Source organism: Osmia bicornis, chromosome 6 (genome assembly GCF_907164935.1).
Source record: "Osmia bicornis bicornis chromosome 6, iOsmBic2.1, whole genome shotgun sequence".
Taxonomy (NCBI): domain Eukaryota; kingdom Metazoa; phylum Arthropoda; class Insecta; order Hymenoptera; family Megachilidae; genus Osmia; species Osmia bicornis.
The window spans coordinates 11,275,737-11,291,587 of NC_060221.1; the positions used below are offsets into that span (position 1 = coordinate 11,275,737).

Consider the following 15,851-nt stretch of genomic DNA (forward strand, 5'->3'; position numbering starts at 1 on the left):
TTCTGCATAAGGATAGGACTTGCCGCGCAGCTAATTCCTCCAAGTACTACGACAACGCTTTCTCTTGACGCACGGGCTTCCGTCACGCACTTACACGATTGCTCGACGAAGAGTGATCAAAATCGATCGCGATCCTGGTCGGAAGGGCGCGTCGCGAGGACGATGTCCTGCGTGGGGACATCTCGACAAATCATAGCGCATGACGGTAGCGTCACGTGCGTCGCTATTGGTTGAGGGTGCGTGCTAGGCGAATTCCTCTAGATCATGCTTTCTCTTTTTCTTGGTGTTCTGTCTTTGTCTAACGGCTTTTCGGTGGTTCTACGCCGTACGATTTCCAGAATATTCTATTCTCATCAATAGTTTCGATATTAAACATAAGAATGATATAATTAACAATCTAATGATTTAAATCTGAACATGAATTATGAATATTAAACTATTATGTGTAATTAACGGATTAGCGATCATGGAATTTCTGATTAACAATCAGCTCTATCCATAATTATTTTGTTCGCAAAGAAACCGATCAGCAATACGAAATGCGGTGGTAACGCAAGTTGTTCGTTAAAAATCATAATAGCATACGATGATTTAACTGATAATTTCAGCAGTATTCAATTGTTCGATATTCGAATATTCATTCCTGTACTTGTAGCGAACTTTGTTCGAGAACGTTCTTTCTGTTCAAAATTGTACCGTTGGGTCTTAGTTTCAGGTAATTCTTGGAATTCGATACAATGACTTTTATTACCCCGTATGACCCTTCGTCTCTAATGTTGCACAGCATCGCGAATTTATAACTACAACAGTCAAGTACACAATAACAATTTTGTCAATCAACCACCATACGGTCTTCTTGTCGACCGTAATGAAAACACTGCAATTTAATTAAGCCTGTTCAATATATTCAGCGTACCTGGCAAGGATTAACAACTAAAAGAACGAATAACCAACCGTTTATTATACTAATTTAGAAGCACGACCATTCACGGTCAATAATATAATTCACAATTATACGGAAATCTACTAAACTGGTCGGAGGCATAGCTTGTCACGGAAAAAGGCAATCGCTATTCAAGAACTCGGAATTTCCAGATAGTAAAGAGAATTTCTAAGGAAAAGGTTCTAAAACTCAGGACGTTGATTTTAGAACTCGTATTGTCCACAAAATTCGCGACACGCGGTTTACAATCTTTTACGGGTACTTTCACTTTCTACAGATATCTAGTTGGCCTAAACGAACGCCTAAAACCTTTTGTCAGATTAACTCTGCAGAACATCAAACTTTCATTCCGTGTCATAAACAGGACCCCCTGCCGAGCATGTGTCTTGTGAGTTATACCAACCCCAACAGGGTTCGAACCGTCTTGCGCTCTGTCCCAGGTACCACCGGTCACCAAGACCGTCAGAGCCTTCACTCGCTCGCATCTGGCAAACAGCCTATACCTGAGTCATCAATCGCTCTTACCTGGGAGTTATCGCCGGTTCTGTGCAAACACGCACCTTAAGACTCCCACATGCACCGCAGCCTGCTGGGTTTTCCGGCAGCTTACATGGGAAATGTCCGGCGAGCTGATTTGCTGAACACTTCAGCCTATCGCCAATAGCTAAATTCAAAACGTTTACTAATTGGCCCTTTTGGTCAACGCCTACCTCGTCGGACTACCTCTCTGCGGCTTCTTGCTGGACGTTTTTGACACGGACATTCATTCGAACACGAGTCGTCAGACAATTCACAAGGTCTTACCGGATCAGTCTTCGTCAGATTCGAGCCGTGAATAATTCGAACTTAGAGTCCACGGGATACTTCGATTCTCCGACCAGTAGAGTAAATTCATACAGGCATCGTGCCACTTATGTCATAATTCTATTTTATATCAACCTTGTAATAAACATATTATCATATTTAACCTATATTTAAGCGAATTATTATCCTTAGCGTCTTGATTGATAATAAGGAGGTACAAGATTCGTGGTGGTGTCAACCGGTTCTAAAAACAATATCGGCTTCACATCGCGAACGCGTACCAAGAAACATTGGTCCTTCGAGCCGGATATCCGGATTACAGTGCAATTCAGTGTATTACGAACTAAGTGCAACTCAGTGCCACATTGGATTAAGTGCCACAGTGAGTGCAACGAACATAAAACTTATTGAGTGGCGATACTCGGACAATATCCCAGCCACCCACATCAACAGAAGCAAGTCACGGCTTGTCACCGAGCATTCCACGACAAGGGTGGTCTCATCACAACGGCTACACACTGCAAGGGATTGGGATACGAGTTAAGTTACGTTACGAACAATCTAATACGACAAAGGTAGGATCGTTAATTTGTTTCACCGTCAAATTATCTCCTCATACGCATCACGATGCCTAACAACTCCGCGAGTTCGAGTCACGCGCAAACCGCCACCCGCGGATCGAATATCGGTACCTTGCGGCGTAGACGGGGTCACATCCTCGGGCAGATTTCCTCTTTGAAGACCTTCCTCGATTATTATGAGGAGTCTGATTCACGCGATTCGTTCTTATTGGAAACCCATTTGAACGGCTTAAATGAGACCTGGAAGAAATTCGACGACCTTCAATTTGCCCTCGAAGAGCTCGACGAATCAGAAGAACCGCGTCGATATCAAATTCAAAACGACTACTACACCGCAATAGCCAGGGCAAATCGTCTGTTGCATAATGGACAACCAACAGGTTCCACGACACGCGCCGCTAATCCGTCCCCGGCATCCACCGCATCGGCACCGATGGCCATTAAACTACCTGAGATGCGCCTGCCGACTTTCGACGGGACAATAGAAGAATGGTCATCCTTTCATGATATCTTCACTTCAATGATCGATCGTAACGAAGATTTAACACCGGTACAGAAGTTTCAGTATTTACGTTCTACCTTAACCGGTAAGGCCGCGGCGTGCATCAAGGCGTTAAGCACCACCGACGCGAATTATCACGATGCAATCGAATTATTACGCGAAAAATACGACTGTCCACGTCGCGTCATATTAGGCCATTGCGACGCGCTGCGGGATATCCCAAAACTCATAAGGGATACACCGGAAGCCTTGGGCGATTTAGTAGATAACGTGAACCAGCATCTACGCGCATTGACGAGTCTGGGCGAAAATGTAATCTCATGGAATAGTCTTCTACTATCCATGATCTTATCTAAATTAAATTCAAACACGGTGTGGCATTGGGAACTGGCGCTCAAGGACAAAAGGACGGTACCGGCGTATACCGATCTTCTCGCGTTCCTCGAGAAACGGGCTAATTGTGCGCGAACATCAATCACGAGGGCAGCTCCAACCGCTGAACCTCGTGAATCGGGTCCTTCAGGAAATCCACGGGTCATGAAACATCGACCATCGAGAGGCCACGCGTTTCTGTCCACTAAGACTCGCCAACACCCGTACGAGGACCATAGAACAAACGACAGGCAACACATGTCAGCTCCACCTAGGCGATGCCCGGTCTGCGACAAAAATCACATAATATGGTTTTGTGAGCAGTTCCACGGTTCGTCGGTCCGTGATAGGATCGCAGCTGTAAATAGAGCTTCATTGTGTCATAATTGTTTGAGGGACGGCCACAACGCGGACGCTTGCAAACACGGCACGTGTCGCATATGCCGCAAGAAGCACCACACGCTACTCCACCAAACAATCACAACCGCGGAACCCACCCCGCGAAGGGCGTCAGAGTCTTCCCAGTCGACGGAGACAACGCGGCAGCCGAGATGACTAGCACCGGAAGCTCCAACGGGAATAAGCGGTCATAAAGCCTTCGTAGTCGACGCCGTTACGCAAGACCTTTTAGTGACCGCGCAGGTCTATGTTCTGAACAGGTACCATCAACCTGTCGCTTGTCGGACACTCATTGACACTTGTGCCTCGACCAATTTTATGACCGAGACTTTCGCAAAAAGGTTAGACATCCCTTTAGGAAGGTGTTCAATTCCCATCGGAGCACTCAATACTATGACCACAATGTCAAAGCATACGATTACAACGACAATCCAATCTAAAACCAACACGTACAACCGAACATTGACCTTCCTAACGATACCTACGATTTCCGCCTTCATTCCAGACCAACCTATTGACCGCACGCCTATAAATATCCCGAAAAACATACAATTAGCAGATCCAACATTTCACATACCTGCACCTGTCAATCTATTACTAGGCGCCGGAGTAGCATTGTCCTTATTGAGTGTCGGGCAAATAAATCTGTCACCTCCCAACGGTCCAGATTTATTCTTGCAAAAAACCAGATTAGGATGGATAATCGGGGGGAGTGCTCCAGCGTCCAAACCCACGCAAAGCACGATCTGTCATGCGACAACGACAGTACAGGACGATTTGGCGCGTTTCTGGGAGTTAGAAGAGGGACCACAAATCCAACGGCTATCTGACGCCGAACGATTCTGCGAGGAACATTTCCAACAAAATGTTCACAGGAATTCCGATGGCAGATATGTAGTAGCACTCCCGTTCAACGACAAGCTGCCGCAACTTGGGGAGTCCAAATCTAGGGCGTTAAAACGCCTGTTGGCTTTGGAACGCAGGCTGCAGCACGACCAAGGTTTATCACAACAATATAGGTCTGTACTGCAGGAATACCAAGACCTAGGGCACATGTCAGAGGTACAGGACACCGACGAAATCAACGACGGGTTTTATCTACCCCATCACGGGGTCACTAAGACTTCCAGTGACACTACGAAGTTACGGGTTGTGTTCGACGGCTCCGCAGCAACAACAACAGGCGTTTCGCTTAACGAGACATTGCACGTTGGGCCAAAGGTTCAAGACAATTTATTATATATCCTCATTAGGTTCCGAAGTCACCGGTACGTCCTGAATGGCGACATCGAAAAGATGTACAGACAATTTCTAGTCCGCCCCGAGGATCGGAAATTTCAGCGAGTCCTATGGCGTGATCCTGCGGGCAATCTGAAAACATACACACTAAACACAGTCACCTTTGGACTATCCGCCGCTCCGTACTTGGCCATTCGCTGCCTCTCGCAATTGGCTCAAGACGAAGGACACCGATTTCCTGATGCTGCGCAGAGTCTAGTAAGGGACTTTTACGTAGACGACCTACTAACTGGAGCACCAACGGTACAGGGAGCCTTGGCCTTGCGAGACCAAATGATCCAGTTATTAAATTCAGCCGGGCTACAAATACGACAGTGGGCTTCAAATCACAAGCCACTCTTACATGGATTACCCGAACAACACATCAATAAGAGGCTTCACCTGGGAGAGTCCTCGACAATAAAAACTTTAGGGGTTGTTTGGGATTCCACTGATGACACGATTCGATATTCCGTGACCAATATCATACCCACGAAGTCCGTTACCAAACGGTCTATCAGTTCTGTCATCGCGCGAATTTACGACCCTTTGGGCCTTCTCGGACCAGTTATAATTGTCGCGAAGATTTTATTGCAGAAGATCTGGACAATGAAGATTGATTGGGACGAGTCGCTGCCAATGACCGTACACACAGAATGGGTGCAGTTTTGTACGCAATTATCTTTATTAAATAACGTCACGTTTCATAGGAATACACTCATCAGCGAACCAACATCCATCGAGTTACACGGCTTCTGTGATGCCAGCGAACGAGCATATGGAGCCTGCATCTACCTTCGGTCAAGGAATGCGGACGGTCACTATCAGGTTGAACTCTTGTTGGCAAAATCTAAGGTAGCTCCGCTAAAAACCCAGTCAATTCCACGATTGGAATTGTGTGGAGCGATACTCCTAACCTCATTAGCCACAACAGCACAGAAGGCTCTACACGTCACCATTAATCGCATTTGCTATTGGACCGATTCCGCCATAGTATTACACTGGCTGAGAACATCGCCACACTTACTCAAAACTTTTGTCGCGAATCGAGTCGCTGAAATTCAAGGCAACACGAACATCGAAGACTGGCGACACGTCCCAACCGCAGACAATCCCGCAGACATCATCTCCAGAGGCCGATCACCTGAGGAGTTCTTACAACCATCAATATGGCACCACGGACCGAGGTGGCTACAAGAAGAGGAAACACATTGGCCTTCCGGAAACATATCATGTCCAAACGATCTTCCGGAGCAGAAAACTGTCGTCTGCCTGACCACTACCTGTCCTGATGTCAATTTCATCGAACGATTTTCATCATGGGGAAGACTAATCAGAGTCATCGCATACTGCCTGCGGTGGAAACACAGTCACACGGCAAAGGGAGCACTCACAGCCTCGGAACTAAAGTACGCTCATGATGTCATCATAAAATTAATACAACGAATGCACTACGCTGAGGAAATGAAGAAATTAACAACGGGCAACGGCCAGACATTAAAGGGCGGACTTCAACGGCTAAACCCATTCATTGACCGCGACGGACTTCTACGAGTCGGTGGCCGACTAAAGAATTCATTCATGCCTTTCGGTCAACGACACCCGATCATTCTGCCGAAGACCCGAGTCACTGCATTGATACTAGGAAATGAGCATCGTGCTAATTTACACTCAGGTACTCAGGCCACCCTTTATGCGGTCAGACGGCGCTACTGGCCCATTGACGGCCGAGACCAGGTCTGGAAGGTCATAAAGACCTGCGTCCGCTGTTGCCGAGCACAACCGCCGCCTGTGGATTACATCATGGGTAACCTACCCACAGCCAGGGTCACGGAATCTCGACCATTCACTAATGTGGGAGTCGACTATTGCGGACCTTTCTTCATAAAGGAAAGAAAACATAGAAATCTCAACCGGGTCAAGGTCTACGTTGCAGTTTTCGTCTGCCTCGCCGTAAAGGCGATCCATTTGGAGCTCGTTAGCGAGTTAACCACTGAGGCTTTCCTGGCGGCCCTCAGACGGTTTATCGCTAGAAGAGGATTCTGTACGGACCTGTATTCGGACAACGGTTCCAATTTCGTTGGAGCAAACAACGAGCTACGTGAACTACGCGCACTACTACAATCCGACGACCATCGCGAGAAGGTCACCACCTTTCTCGCAGAACGCGCCATCAACTGGAACTTCATCCCTCCGTTGACACCTCACTTTGGAGGACTTTGGGAGGCTGCGGTGAAGTCATTCAAATATCATTTGAAACGCGTCGCAGGCGCAGAATTATTCACCTTTGAGAACTTCAACACCCTAATTATTGAAATCGAATCCATATTGAACTCTCGTCCACTCACTCCAATTTCATCTGATCCAAACGACCTCCTGGTCCTCACACCTGCTCATTTCTTGATCGGCGACTCCTTGACTAGCTTGCGTGAGAGAAATTTCAGAGATACTCCATCGAATCGCCTTTCCAGTTGGCAACACGTCCAAAAGGTGAAGCAACATTTCTGGACCAGATGGCACCGAGAATATCTCAATGAGCTGACCACCCGCAGAAAATGGACAACAGGAGGCCATGCTATAAACGAAGGTACCATCGTGCTCCTCAGGGAGGAAAACACTCCCTCTCTGCACTGGCCCCTAGGCCGAGTCGTCAAGGTCCATCCCGGCTCCGATGGCATCATTCGGACCGCCACCATAAAGACGGCCAAAACCACGCTAGATCGAAGCGTAAAACGACTCGTTCCCCTGCCCGTCCAGACAGACCAGGATGAGCAGACTATGGACGATCATTCATGAATGTTAATTTAATTTAATGTAACTATACGTAGACCATAAGTTTCCTTTTAACTATTGGAGTCATAATCTTTGCTTTAGCCATTCTTAGATCATAAGACCTGTACCACTATACGAACTCAGACAGCTGTACACATACTAATATCATTTGATCGGTGCCCTCTCAACGGGGGGAGGATGTTGCACAGCATCGCGAATTTATAACTACAACAGTCAAGTACACAATAACAATTTTGTCAATCAACCACCATACGGTCTTCTTGTCGACCGTAATGAAAACACTGCAATTTAATTAAGCCTGTTCAATATATTCAGCGTACCTGGCAAGGATTAACAACTAAAAGAACGAATAACCAACCGTTTATTATACTAATTTAGAAGCACGACCATTCACGGTCAATAATATAATTCACAATTATACGGAAATCTACTAAACTGGTCGGAGGCATAGCTTGTCACGGAAAAAGGCAATCGCTATTCAAGAACTCGGAATTTCCAGATAGTAAAGAGAATTTCTAAGGAAAAGGTTCTAAAACTCAGGACGTTGATTTTAGAACTCGTATTGTCCACAAAATTCGCGACACGCGGTTTACAATCTTTTACGGGTACTTTCACTTTCTACAGATATCTAGTTGGCCTAAACGAACGCCTAAAACCTTTTGTCAGATTAACTCTGCAGAACATCAAACTTTCATTCCGTGTCATAAACAGGACCCCCTGCCGAGCATGTGTCTTGTGAGTTATACCAACCCCAACAGGGTTCGAACCGTCTTGCGCTCTGTCCCAGGTACCACCGGTCACCAAGACCGTCAGAGCCTTCACTCGCTCGCATCTGGCAAACAGCCTATACCTGAGTCATCAATCGCTCTTACCTGGGAGTTATCGCCGGTTCTGTGCAAACACGCACCTTAAGACTCCCACATGCACCGCAGCCTGCTGGGTTTTCCGGCAGCTTACATGGGAAATGTCCGGCGAGCTGATTTGCTGAACACTTCAGCCTATCGCCAATAGCTAAATTCAAAACGTTTACTAATTGGCCCTTTTGGTCAACGCCTACCTCGTCGGACTACCTCTCTGCGGCTTCTTGCTGGACGTTTTTGACACGGACATTCATTCGAACACGAGTCGTCAGACAATTCACAAGGTCTTACCGGATCAGTCTTCGTCAGATTCGAGCCGTGAATAATTCGAACTTAGAGTCCACGGGATACTTCGATTCTCCGACCAGTAGAGTAAATTCATACAGGCATCGTGCCACTTATGTCATAATTCTATTTTATATCAACCTTGTAATAAACATATTATCATATTTAACCTATATTTAAGCGAATTATTATCCTTAGCGTCTTGATTGATAATAAGGAGGTACAAGATTCGTGGTGGTGTCAACCGGTTCTAAAAACAATATCGGCTTCACATCGCGAACGCGTACCAAGAAACATCTAAACAGTTCTCGAATGTTTGCTAACATTCGCTAGTGTTGGATACCATCTTCCCTATCTTCTGTAAAGGGCAAAAATCACACCAACAGTCATTCCGTCTACTCCCTATCTCCTATATCTCCCATAAACAATCAGTCATCCTCGTACTCATCTTGCCTCGCCTTCTACAGTTAGTCACCTACAACCTTTGTCCTTTCCTTTCTTTGACCCTTCCACACTGTCATTTTCGTAAACATAAATAGATGCAGAATTTGGGAAAGAGGCGGATTTTGTCAGAGTCTACTGTACAATCACTACGTCTGTTACAATAAAACAGTTTGCGAAAGTATTCTTGTTGCACCGTGATTCCTGTAACCCCGGTCTCCAACACTGGTGAGGATTCTCATTCTTCGCTATTTGCACTCATTCGAATATTTGAATTTCATGCTATTTCATGCTTTCATTCCAACACTCAATTCGCACATACGGGTTTGGGACCGACTGGCGCCTACACGAAAAGAGAAGAGGGTATCGAGTGAAAACCTAAAATATAAATTGATCTTTACGCTTTTGCGCAGTTAACCTGAGGAGACCCCTATAATGCGAAGCTCTGGCTAACTGCGCAGCGAACGCTGTTTACGATACCTCTCCTTGGTCGAAGCCGAGTTTTTCTAATTGTAACACGGATTCTATTACTACGCAGTTGAGCACGACGACAGTTTCAAGGAGGGGTAAATAACTAAAGAAAAGAATTGAGGAATGGTAGAGTGAATTAAAGGGTAGAAAGGACAAAAGTAGAATAATTATAAACTCAAACTCTTCCCTGTGCATTTCCCACATGAAGAAGACTCTCACAACCCGAAGGTTTGATGGGAAAGCACAGAGTCGAGGAGAAAGTTAAAATAATGTAGTAGTGATTCATCCCCCTCACGCTCCTTACATGAAGAGACCCCTACAACCCGAAGGCTTGATAAGGGAACGTGAGATGGAAAAATTTGCAAAATTTTCCGGACGTGACATTTACTTGTAATTATCAAATGAGTCATTTGTCACAGGTTGCCGACGCCTAAACTAGGATCTTCCAGGTAGAAGAAAAGTTTTTAATTTTGCGCCGCCTCCGAAAAGGTTGAAATGTATTTAGTATCCTATTTAACGATTAAGTAGATTTTATTAATAGCTGTGGAATACTGGTATAAATGAAATAGAAATTATTTTACACTTTTTAGTGCATTTCGAAGTCGGATTTTTTTTTGGTAAAAATTATTTTATTCTTCTTTCTCTTCTCTCTTCCTCCACTCTTTTTTCCCATTCCTCTCTCCATTCTTCTTCCTCTTCCTTTTCCTTGCTTCTTTCTCTGTTCTTTTTCCGTTCCTCGCACGCTTTCACTTTCTTGTTTCCCCTCTGCCCTTTCTGTCAATCCTATTTTCATCATCTCCTTTATCTCGTTCAAGCTTTCACTTATCTTTATTAGTTCTTTCTGCACTCCTTTTCTCCACAGGTTATCCAATTTCTCCTATCATTTGGCACTTTCCCTTTTACTTTCCTTTACGGCAAGAAATGAATGATTATTGAAAGTATCTAAGCGGTTTGAAGCTTGGAATCGATCTGAGCGTGGCGGTGAAGATCCTCGATCGATGTCGGCTGACATCCCCTCTTCGCTGGATCCTGAATCCTTCCTCAGAATCATCCCTGGTCCAATCGTGGAGGACCCTATCTCTGTCAGGAGGCGGTTCCTCTTCCTGGCTTTAGTCCACCCTCAAGCGAGTGGAAATGGTGGTGCTCCGCCAAGACTCGAGAATGATTCCGTACACACGTGCTGAGGGACCCAGAGAGAGATAGAAAATGAATAGATCTCGCGCTAGCGAAATGAGGCAACCCTTGAGTAAATTTATGACTCCCCGTTGAATAAACAGGATGTCGAAGAGACTTCGACGACTTCCAGAATCAAACATGATTTTCGTTAAGAGTAACGAATTAGATATGGAATGTAATAAATTAGCCGCTTAGAAATTTCTAGCGAACTAGGTTTTGTTCTTCGGATTTCCAACTCTCTCTCAACCCGATTACCCGCGTTGAAAGTTTTACAATGTCATATCATATCTATTGCTCGCTCAATTGTTTGTATTTCCCTCCTAATTTATGGGCATTAACGACGACACGCAGACATGCTGTAGCTATATTCACATATCATTGTCGCCATGCTACTGTTGCGTGTCCTTTTAGCGGAATAGGGATATTCAGAGATTCTCAGCTTCAGTAAGTTTACCCGTGGAGCGCTGAACACTCTGTTCGCGGATCGCGATAATGCTAGGCACGCGGCGCGCTGCTCCGTGTTGCCCTCAGGAAGAGAAGGGGGGACGTGGTGGTTCTGCACGGGCCACGAGGGGTCTTCTGGAGCTGGTCCAATTATGGGACTGGTCAGGCCTCGGCGATACCCTCATGATTCCTGCCGGCCGAGCGCGTCCTGGTCCTATGTTCCTTCAGGGTGTAGCGAGCTGATGAGCGCGTCGTTGCCGAGCTTTATGTACGCGATTAAGAAAATGCAAAAACCGAACTCGAACTGAACTGCCTCGCGGGCTGTGTCGCGCTCGTCTTTATACCTCCAAGCATGGGCGTTGAACGAGCCTGTTGCTGGCAGGCACAAAGTGCTGTCGAAGGGTTTCTCTCTTTGGTTCTGAGAACTCGGTGGCTACGCGTGCCGGTCGTTGCGATTCGTGAGAACGCTGACGGTCGCAGATTGCGAACGAGTTCTTCGCGGAATAGCGAAAGACGAAACTGACCGTCTATCTAGGGACGTAACAGCTGCAAGTGGGTGAAAAATCGTGAGTAACGTTACAGGTAACACCCTGTATAACAAATTTAACTGAAGAATCAAATTGTATCTATTCATTCTTGCATTTTAATGAGTATTCACAGAATAGAATTATAATAGTTGTAACAAATAAAAAATAAAACTAACAAACCGTAAAAGATTGAAATTTCTTTACATCCTTACATTTGAACCTAACCAATTTTCCTCGTATGTCTTCACATTTACGTATTGTAATAGTTAGAATAATGGTAATATCTAATTGTAAAAATAACTTCTATATCACGTTCTTTTATCATATGTACATGCATATGTTAGAAATTTTTGACTTTATTAATCGATTGATCCCCTTCGACGGTTCTGAGGTAAGTGCCATGTCGTTTCTCATGGTCCTCCTACCAGAAGATGCAAGATCTTCCCCACTCCGTGGGCAGATCCTTCTAGAATATCCTTACCGCTCTACACGTGTCATGTAGCACCATGACTTCGGGTCATTGGCCACACGCACGTTCCTTCGAAGATCGGCAATCGAACTCTTTATCGCCGTTCCATAAACAAAACGTCCGCGACTCTTAGAATTCGTCGCACCTCAAGGATCAACTACCGCCGGCCTAAGTCTGATGACAGACATATAGCTCGGGGTATCGATAGCCTAAAGAATTCTGAGAAATCCTTGAGAAGCAGGTCAAGGCCCCAAATGCATTGACCTTGCCACGTGTCAACCCTTGCACATGTGCTGATGCTAACACATACATATGTATACAGGGTGAGTCACCAGAAGCGAGCCACCTCAATAACTCTTTTAATTTTTGAGATAGAGAACAATGTTTGAAACAAAAGTTGTTTGGTCCAGAGCGGGCTATTATGCGATGAAAAAATTTTTTTATTCGGTAGACATGTTTACAAGTTTGGTAAGACTTCGGAATAGTACAACACTTAGATTTTGTTCAAACTCTAGGTAGAGGGTGTTTAGGGTATAACTAACTAAAATATGAAGTCTCAACGTGCGGAAATACCAGTGTGCGAAGTTGTGGTATATTGAGTTTTCTAACTTTCTTGAGCGAATTTATGGTTTAAATTGAAAAAACCTAACCTAACCCTTTTTTTCACGTGGAGGAAATCTTCGAAAAGACACCTCCAGCCCTCCTGGGGAGGGGCCAGAGGTAGTGTGGGATTTTTACCCACTTAAATCTCCACGGTGACCTACACTGGGGCTATAGGGATCCTCCCACCCATGGCGCTTACACGCCCTCTCTCGCGGGAGGGTCTAATCAGTGATGCCAGAACCGTGGGACGTGGGACAAATTTTTACCCTCTCCACGACGTCCCAGTGACTCCCCTACCACCGTTGTTTCATCTAACACAAGCGCGTTGTTCCACGTGTCCGTGTGAGCTCTGCGGGTTTGGCTCTCGTCATTTCTACGTTATCGGCTCGATGCTCAAGCCGCTAAAGTACGTGGCAGCAGCATCGACGAATCGACAAAATAATATAATTTCGTCCATGGCAATATGGCTGAATTAAGAAACCAGGTGAATCAGTTCGAATCCCGATTTTAAGGTTTCAGTTCTGATTCTTAATGCATTAACATTTTTTTAGTACATAAAAATACATTTTTAATATATTAACATTGTGACGTATATTAACTTCGGAAGCAGTTAAAAAAAGGAGTTGAACTGCTTCCTTTATTTATATTTTTTTTAATATTTAAGTTTTATATATATACATATGTATGTACGTGATACAAAAGTGATTTCTTCAATTAGATATTACTGTTATTCTATTTATTACAATACGTAAATGCGAAGACATACGAGGAAAATTGGTTAGGATAGAATGTAAGGATATAAAGAAATTTCAATTTTTTACGGTTGGTTAGTTTTATTTTTTATTCGTTACAACTATTATCATTTTATTCTGTGAATAGTCATTAAAATGAAAGACAGAAAAGTACAGTTTGATTTTTTAGTTAATTTGTACTACATATTTCATCAGGTTTCCGGCAACTGTTGCAGCTGGTCCACGCTTATACGATGCTGAATATTTTACCTTTCTATAATATATGTATTTAGGAAACAAATAAAAATATAGTTTATTAATTGTTATAATACAGTATCAACTGTTAACCTTATTAAAAACTTATCTTATTTTGCGTAATTATTCTGCATTTTCGCTTCCTTGCTTTGTAATGACGAATAACTGATTTTTTTTTCAATGAAATTTTTACTAGTGTATTTGTGAGATTTTTCGATTAAAACAAGATCAAACATGGTATAATTTGAATTATAATTCTTATTTAAATAACCTAATTTAGATATAAATAAGTAAAAATAATGCAAATTATATGGTGTTTGGTCTTATTTTAATCATAAGATCCTTACAATTACATTCCTGGATTTTTAATATTTTTCGATCGGTTGTGTATTCTACATAATATCGAAAATATGTTGAGTTTGCTACAAACTACTACACACGATTCGTACAGGAGAATGGTAAAATTCTGATTACTTCAGAAAAGCAGTCCGAAAATAAATCTGTTGCCAGATTTATTAACATTTTTTTAGACAGATAAGTTAGTATGTATATTCTTTCAGCATAGCATGTGTTATGTTGCTGGATTTTCCCGATTCTCCTGAAAGTGTCGGACGCTGGCAGAACGACACAGCTCGAGCGAGTTCTTGAATGCTGGTGAACGTAGAAAAAGACAAATAGCGAAAGAGAAAGAAGTCCAAGAATTAAAGGGCCCGAGAAAAAACATTTGAGTGAGACAATATTAATTCAACAATAACTTTTTTATTTTTCTTTTTTGCTAAATGAAACTTTTACCAATGTAATTGTAAGGTTCTTCTGATTAAAATAAGATCAAACACGACATAATTTGCATTATATGTACTTATTTATTTAAAACCTAATGCAAATATATAAAGTAACTATAATTCAAGTTATGTCGTGTTTGATCTTGTTTTAATCGAAAAATTTCATCAATACGCTATAGTGGAAGTTTCATTCGAAAGAAACATCAGTCATTATAAAACAACGAAGCGAAAGTGCAGCATAAGTACACAAAAAAAATATAAGGTTTATAGCAAGCTTAACATTTTCTATTGTATTATGGTAATCACTATATTATAGTTTTGTTTCCTTGTTGTATTATAGGAAAGTAAAATATGCAATATCGTATAAGCGTGGACCAGGTGCAATAGTTGCAAGAAACCTGATATGTATATGTTACAGTGAAACACCGAAATCTGGAGAATGTCGACTTTCACCGGTGAATGTCAACATTCACATAGTCGCTTGGTGTGTGTCCGAAATATTTGCTAAATACCCTTATTTCTGACTTACACCGGTAAATGTTGACATTCACCATGCACTAATGGTGAATGTTGAACATGTTGGAGATTTATATTTTCTTCTCCGTAATTCAGTCGCTATAAAACGTCACAAGGGGGACGTAACTTTTTCGCCTCTCTTTCTGAAAGGAATGACCAAGAATTTAAAATACACAGTACATTCTACATGACAAAAGAAAATAATAGTAATAAAAAATAACCTAATCTAACCTAACCCAACCCAACTTATCAGCTAGAATAGCTAGCCTTTGAATTAGCTTAGCTTAATGCATAAGACTGACAAAGCTGATTGACTCCGAGCAGAACAAAGGATTTGGCGGGAGAGAGCCAGTCCCTTGTTTTTTGACTCTTCTGTTTTGGACATCCACCAGAGCATATCTGTGATTGTCGACACACACCGGACAGGGTCAGAATGTACAACAATGTAATAAAATATTCGATCTTTCACCGACGTATTTGGTATCTGTTGACATTCACCGGTGAAAGTCGACATTCTCCAATTTCGGTCATTCACGGTAACATATATAACAAATTAAATGAGGAATCAAATTCTATCTAATCCATCTTGCATTGTAATGACCATTCAGAGAATAAAATT

At 43.2% G+C, this 15,851-nt stretch overlaps 3 protein-coding genes across 3 annotated transcripts; all 3 read left to right on the top strand.

Moving 5' to 3' along the window:
• The first annotated feature begins 2,374 nt into the window (after positions 1–2,374).
• On the top strand, positions 2,375–3,757 carry LOC123987896. Its single transcript, XM_046286213.1, has one exon. It carries the CDS (start codon positions 2,375–2,377, stop codon positions 3,755–3,757), a length of 1,383 nt encoding a protein of 460 aa, XP_046142169.1.
• Positions 3,758–4,003: 246 nt separating this feature from the next.
• LOC114882154 lies at positions 4,004–6,632 on the top strand. Its single transcript, XM_046286214.1, has 2 exons — positions 4,004–6,505; positions 6,555–6,632. The coding sequence occupies exons 1-2, from the start codon at positions 4,004–4,006 to the stop codon at positions 6,630–6,632; spliced, it is 2,580 nt and encodes an 859-aa protein (XP_046142170.1).
• Positions 6,633–6,682: 50 nt separating this feature from the next.
• Positions 6,683–7,675, top strand: LOC123987897. The gene has a single exon (XM_046286215.1). The coding sequence runs from the start codon at positions 6,683–6,685 to the stop codon at positions 7,673–7,675; it is 993 nt and encodes a 330-aa protein (XP_046142171.1).
• The last annotated feature ends 8,176 nt before the right edge of the window (positions 7,676–15,851 follow it).

Bases quoted from the DNA above. Each gene is read 5' to 3' on its own strand.
- LOC114882154 (XM_046286214.1), top strand. From the start codon at position 4,004: ATGTCAAAGCATACGATTACAACGACAATCCAATCTAAAACCAACACG. The intron at 6,506-6,554 runs GTCACTGCATTG...ATTTACACTCAG, and splicing joins TCATTCTGCCGAAGACCCGA to GTACTCAGGCCACCCTTTAT.
- LOC123987896 (XM_046286213.1), top strand. From the start codon at position 2,375: ATGCCTAACAACTCCGCGAGTTCGAGTCACGCGCAAACCGCCACCCGC.
- LOC123987897 (XM_046286215.1), top strand. From the start codon at position 6,683: ATGGGTAACCTACCCACAGCCAGGGTCACGGAATCTCGACCATTCACT.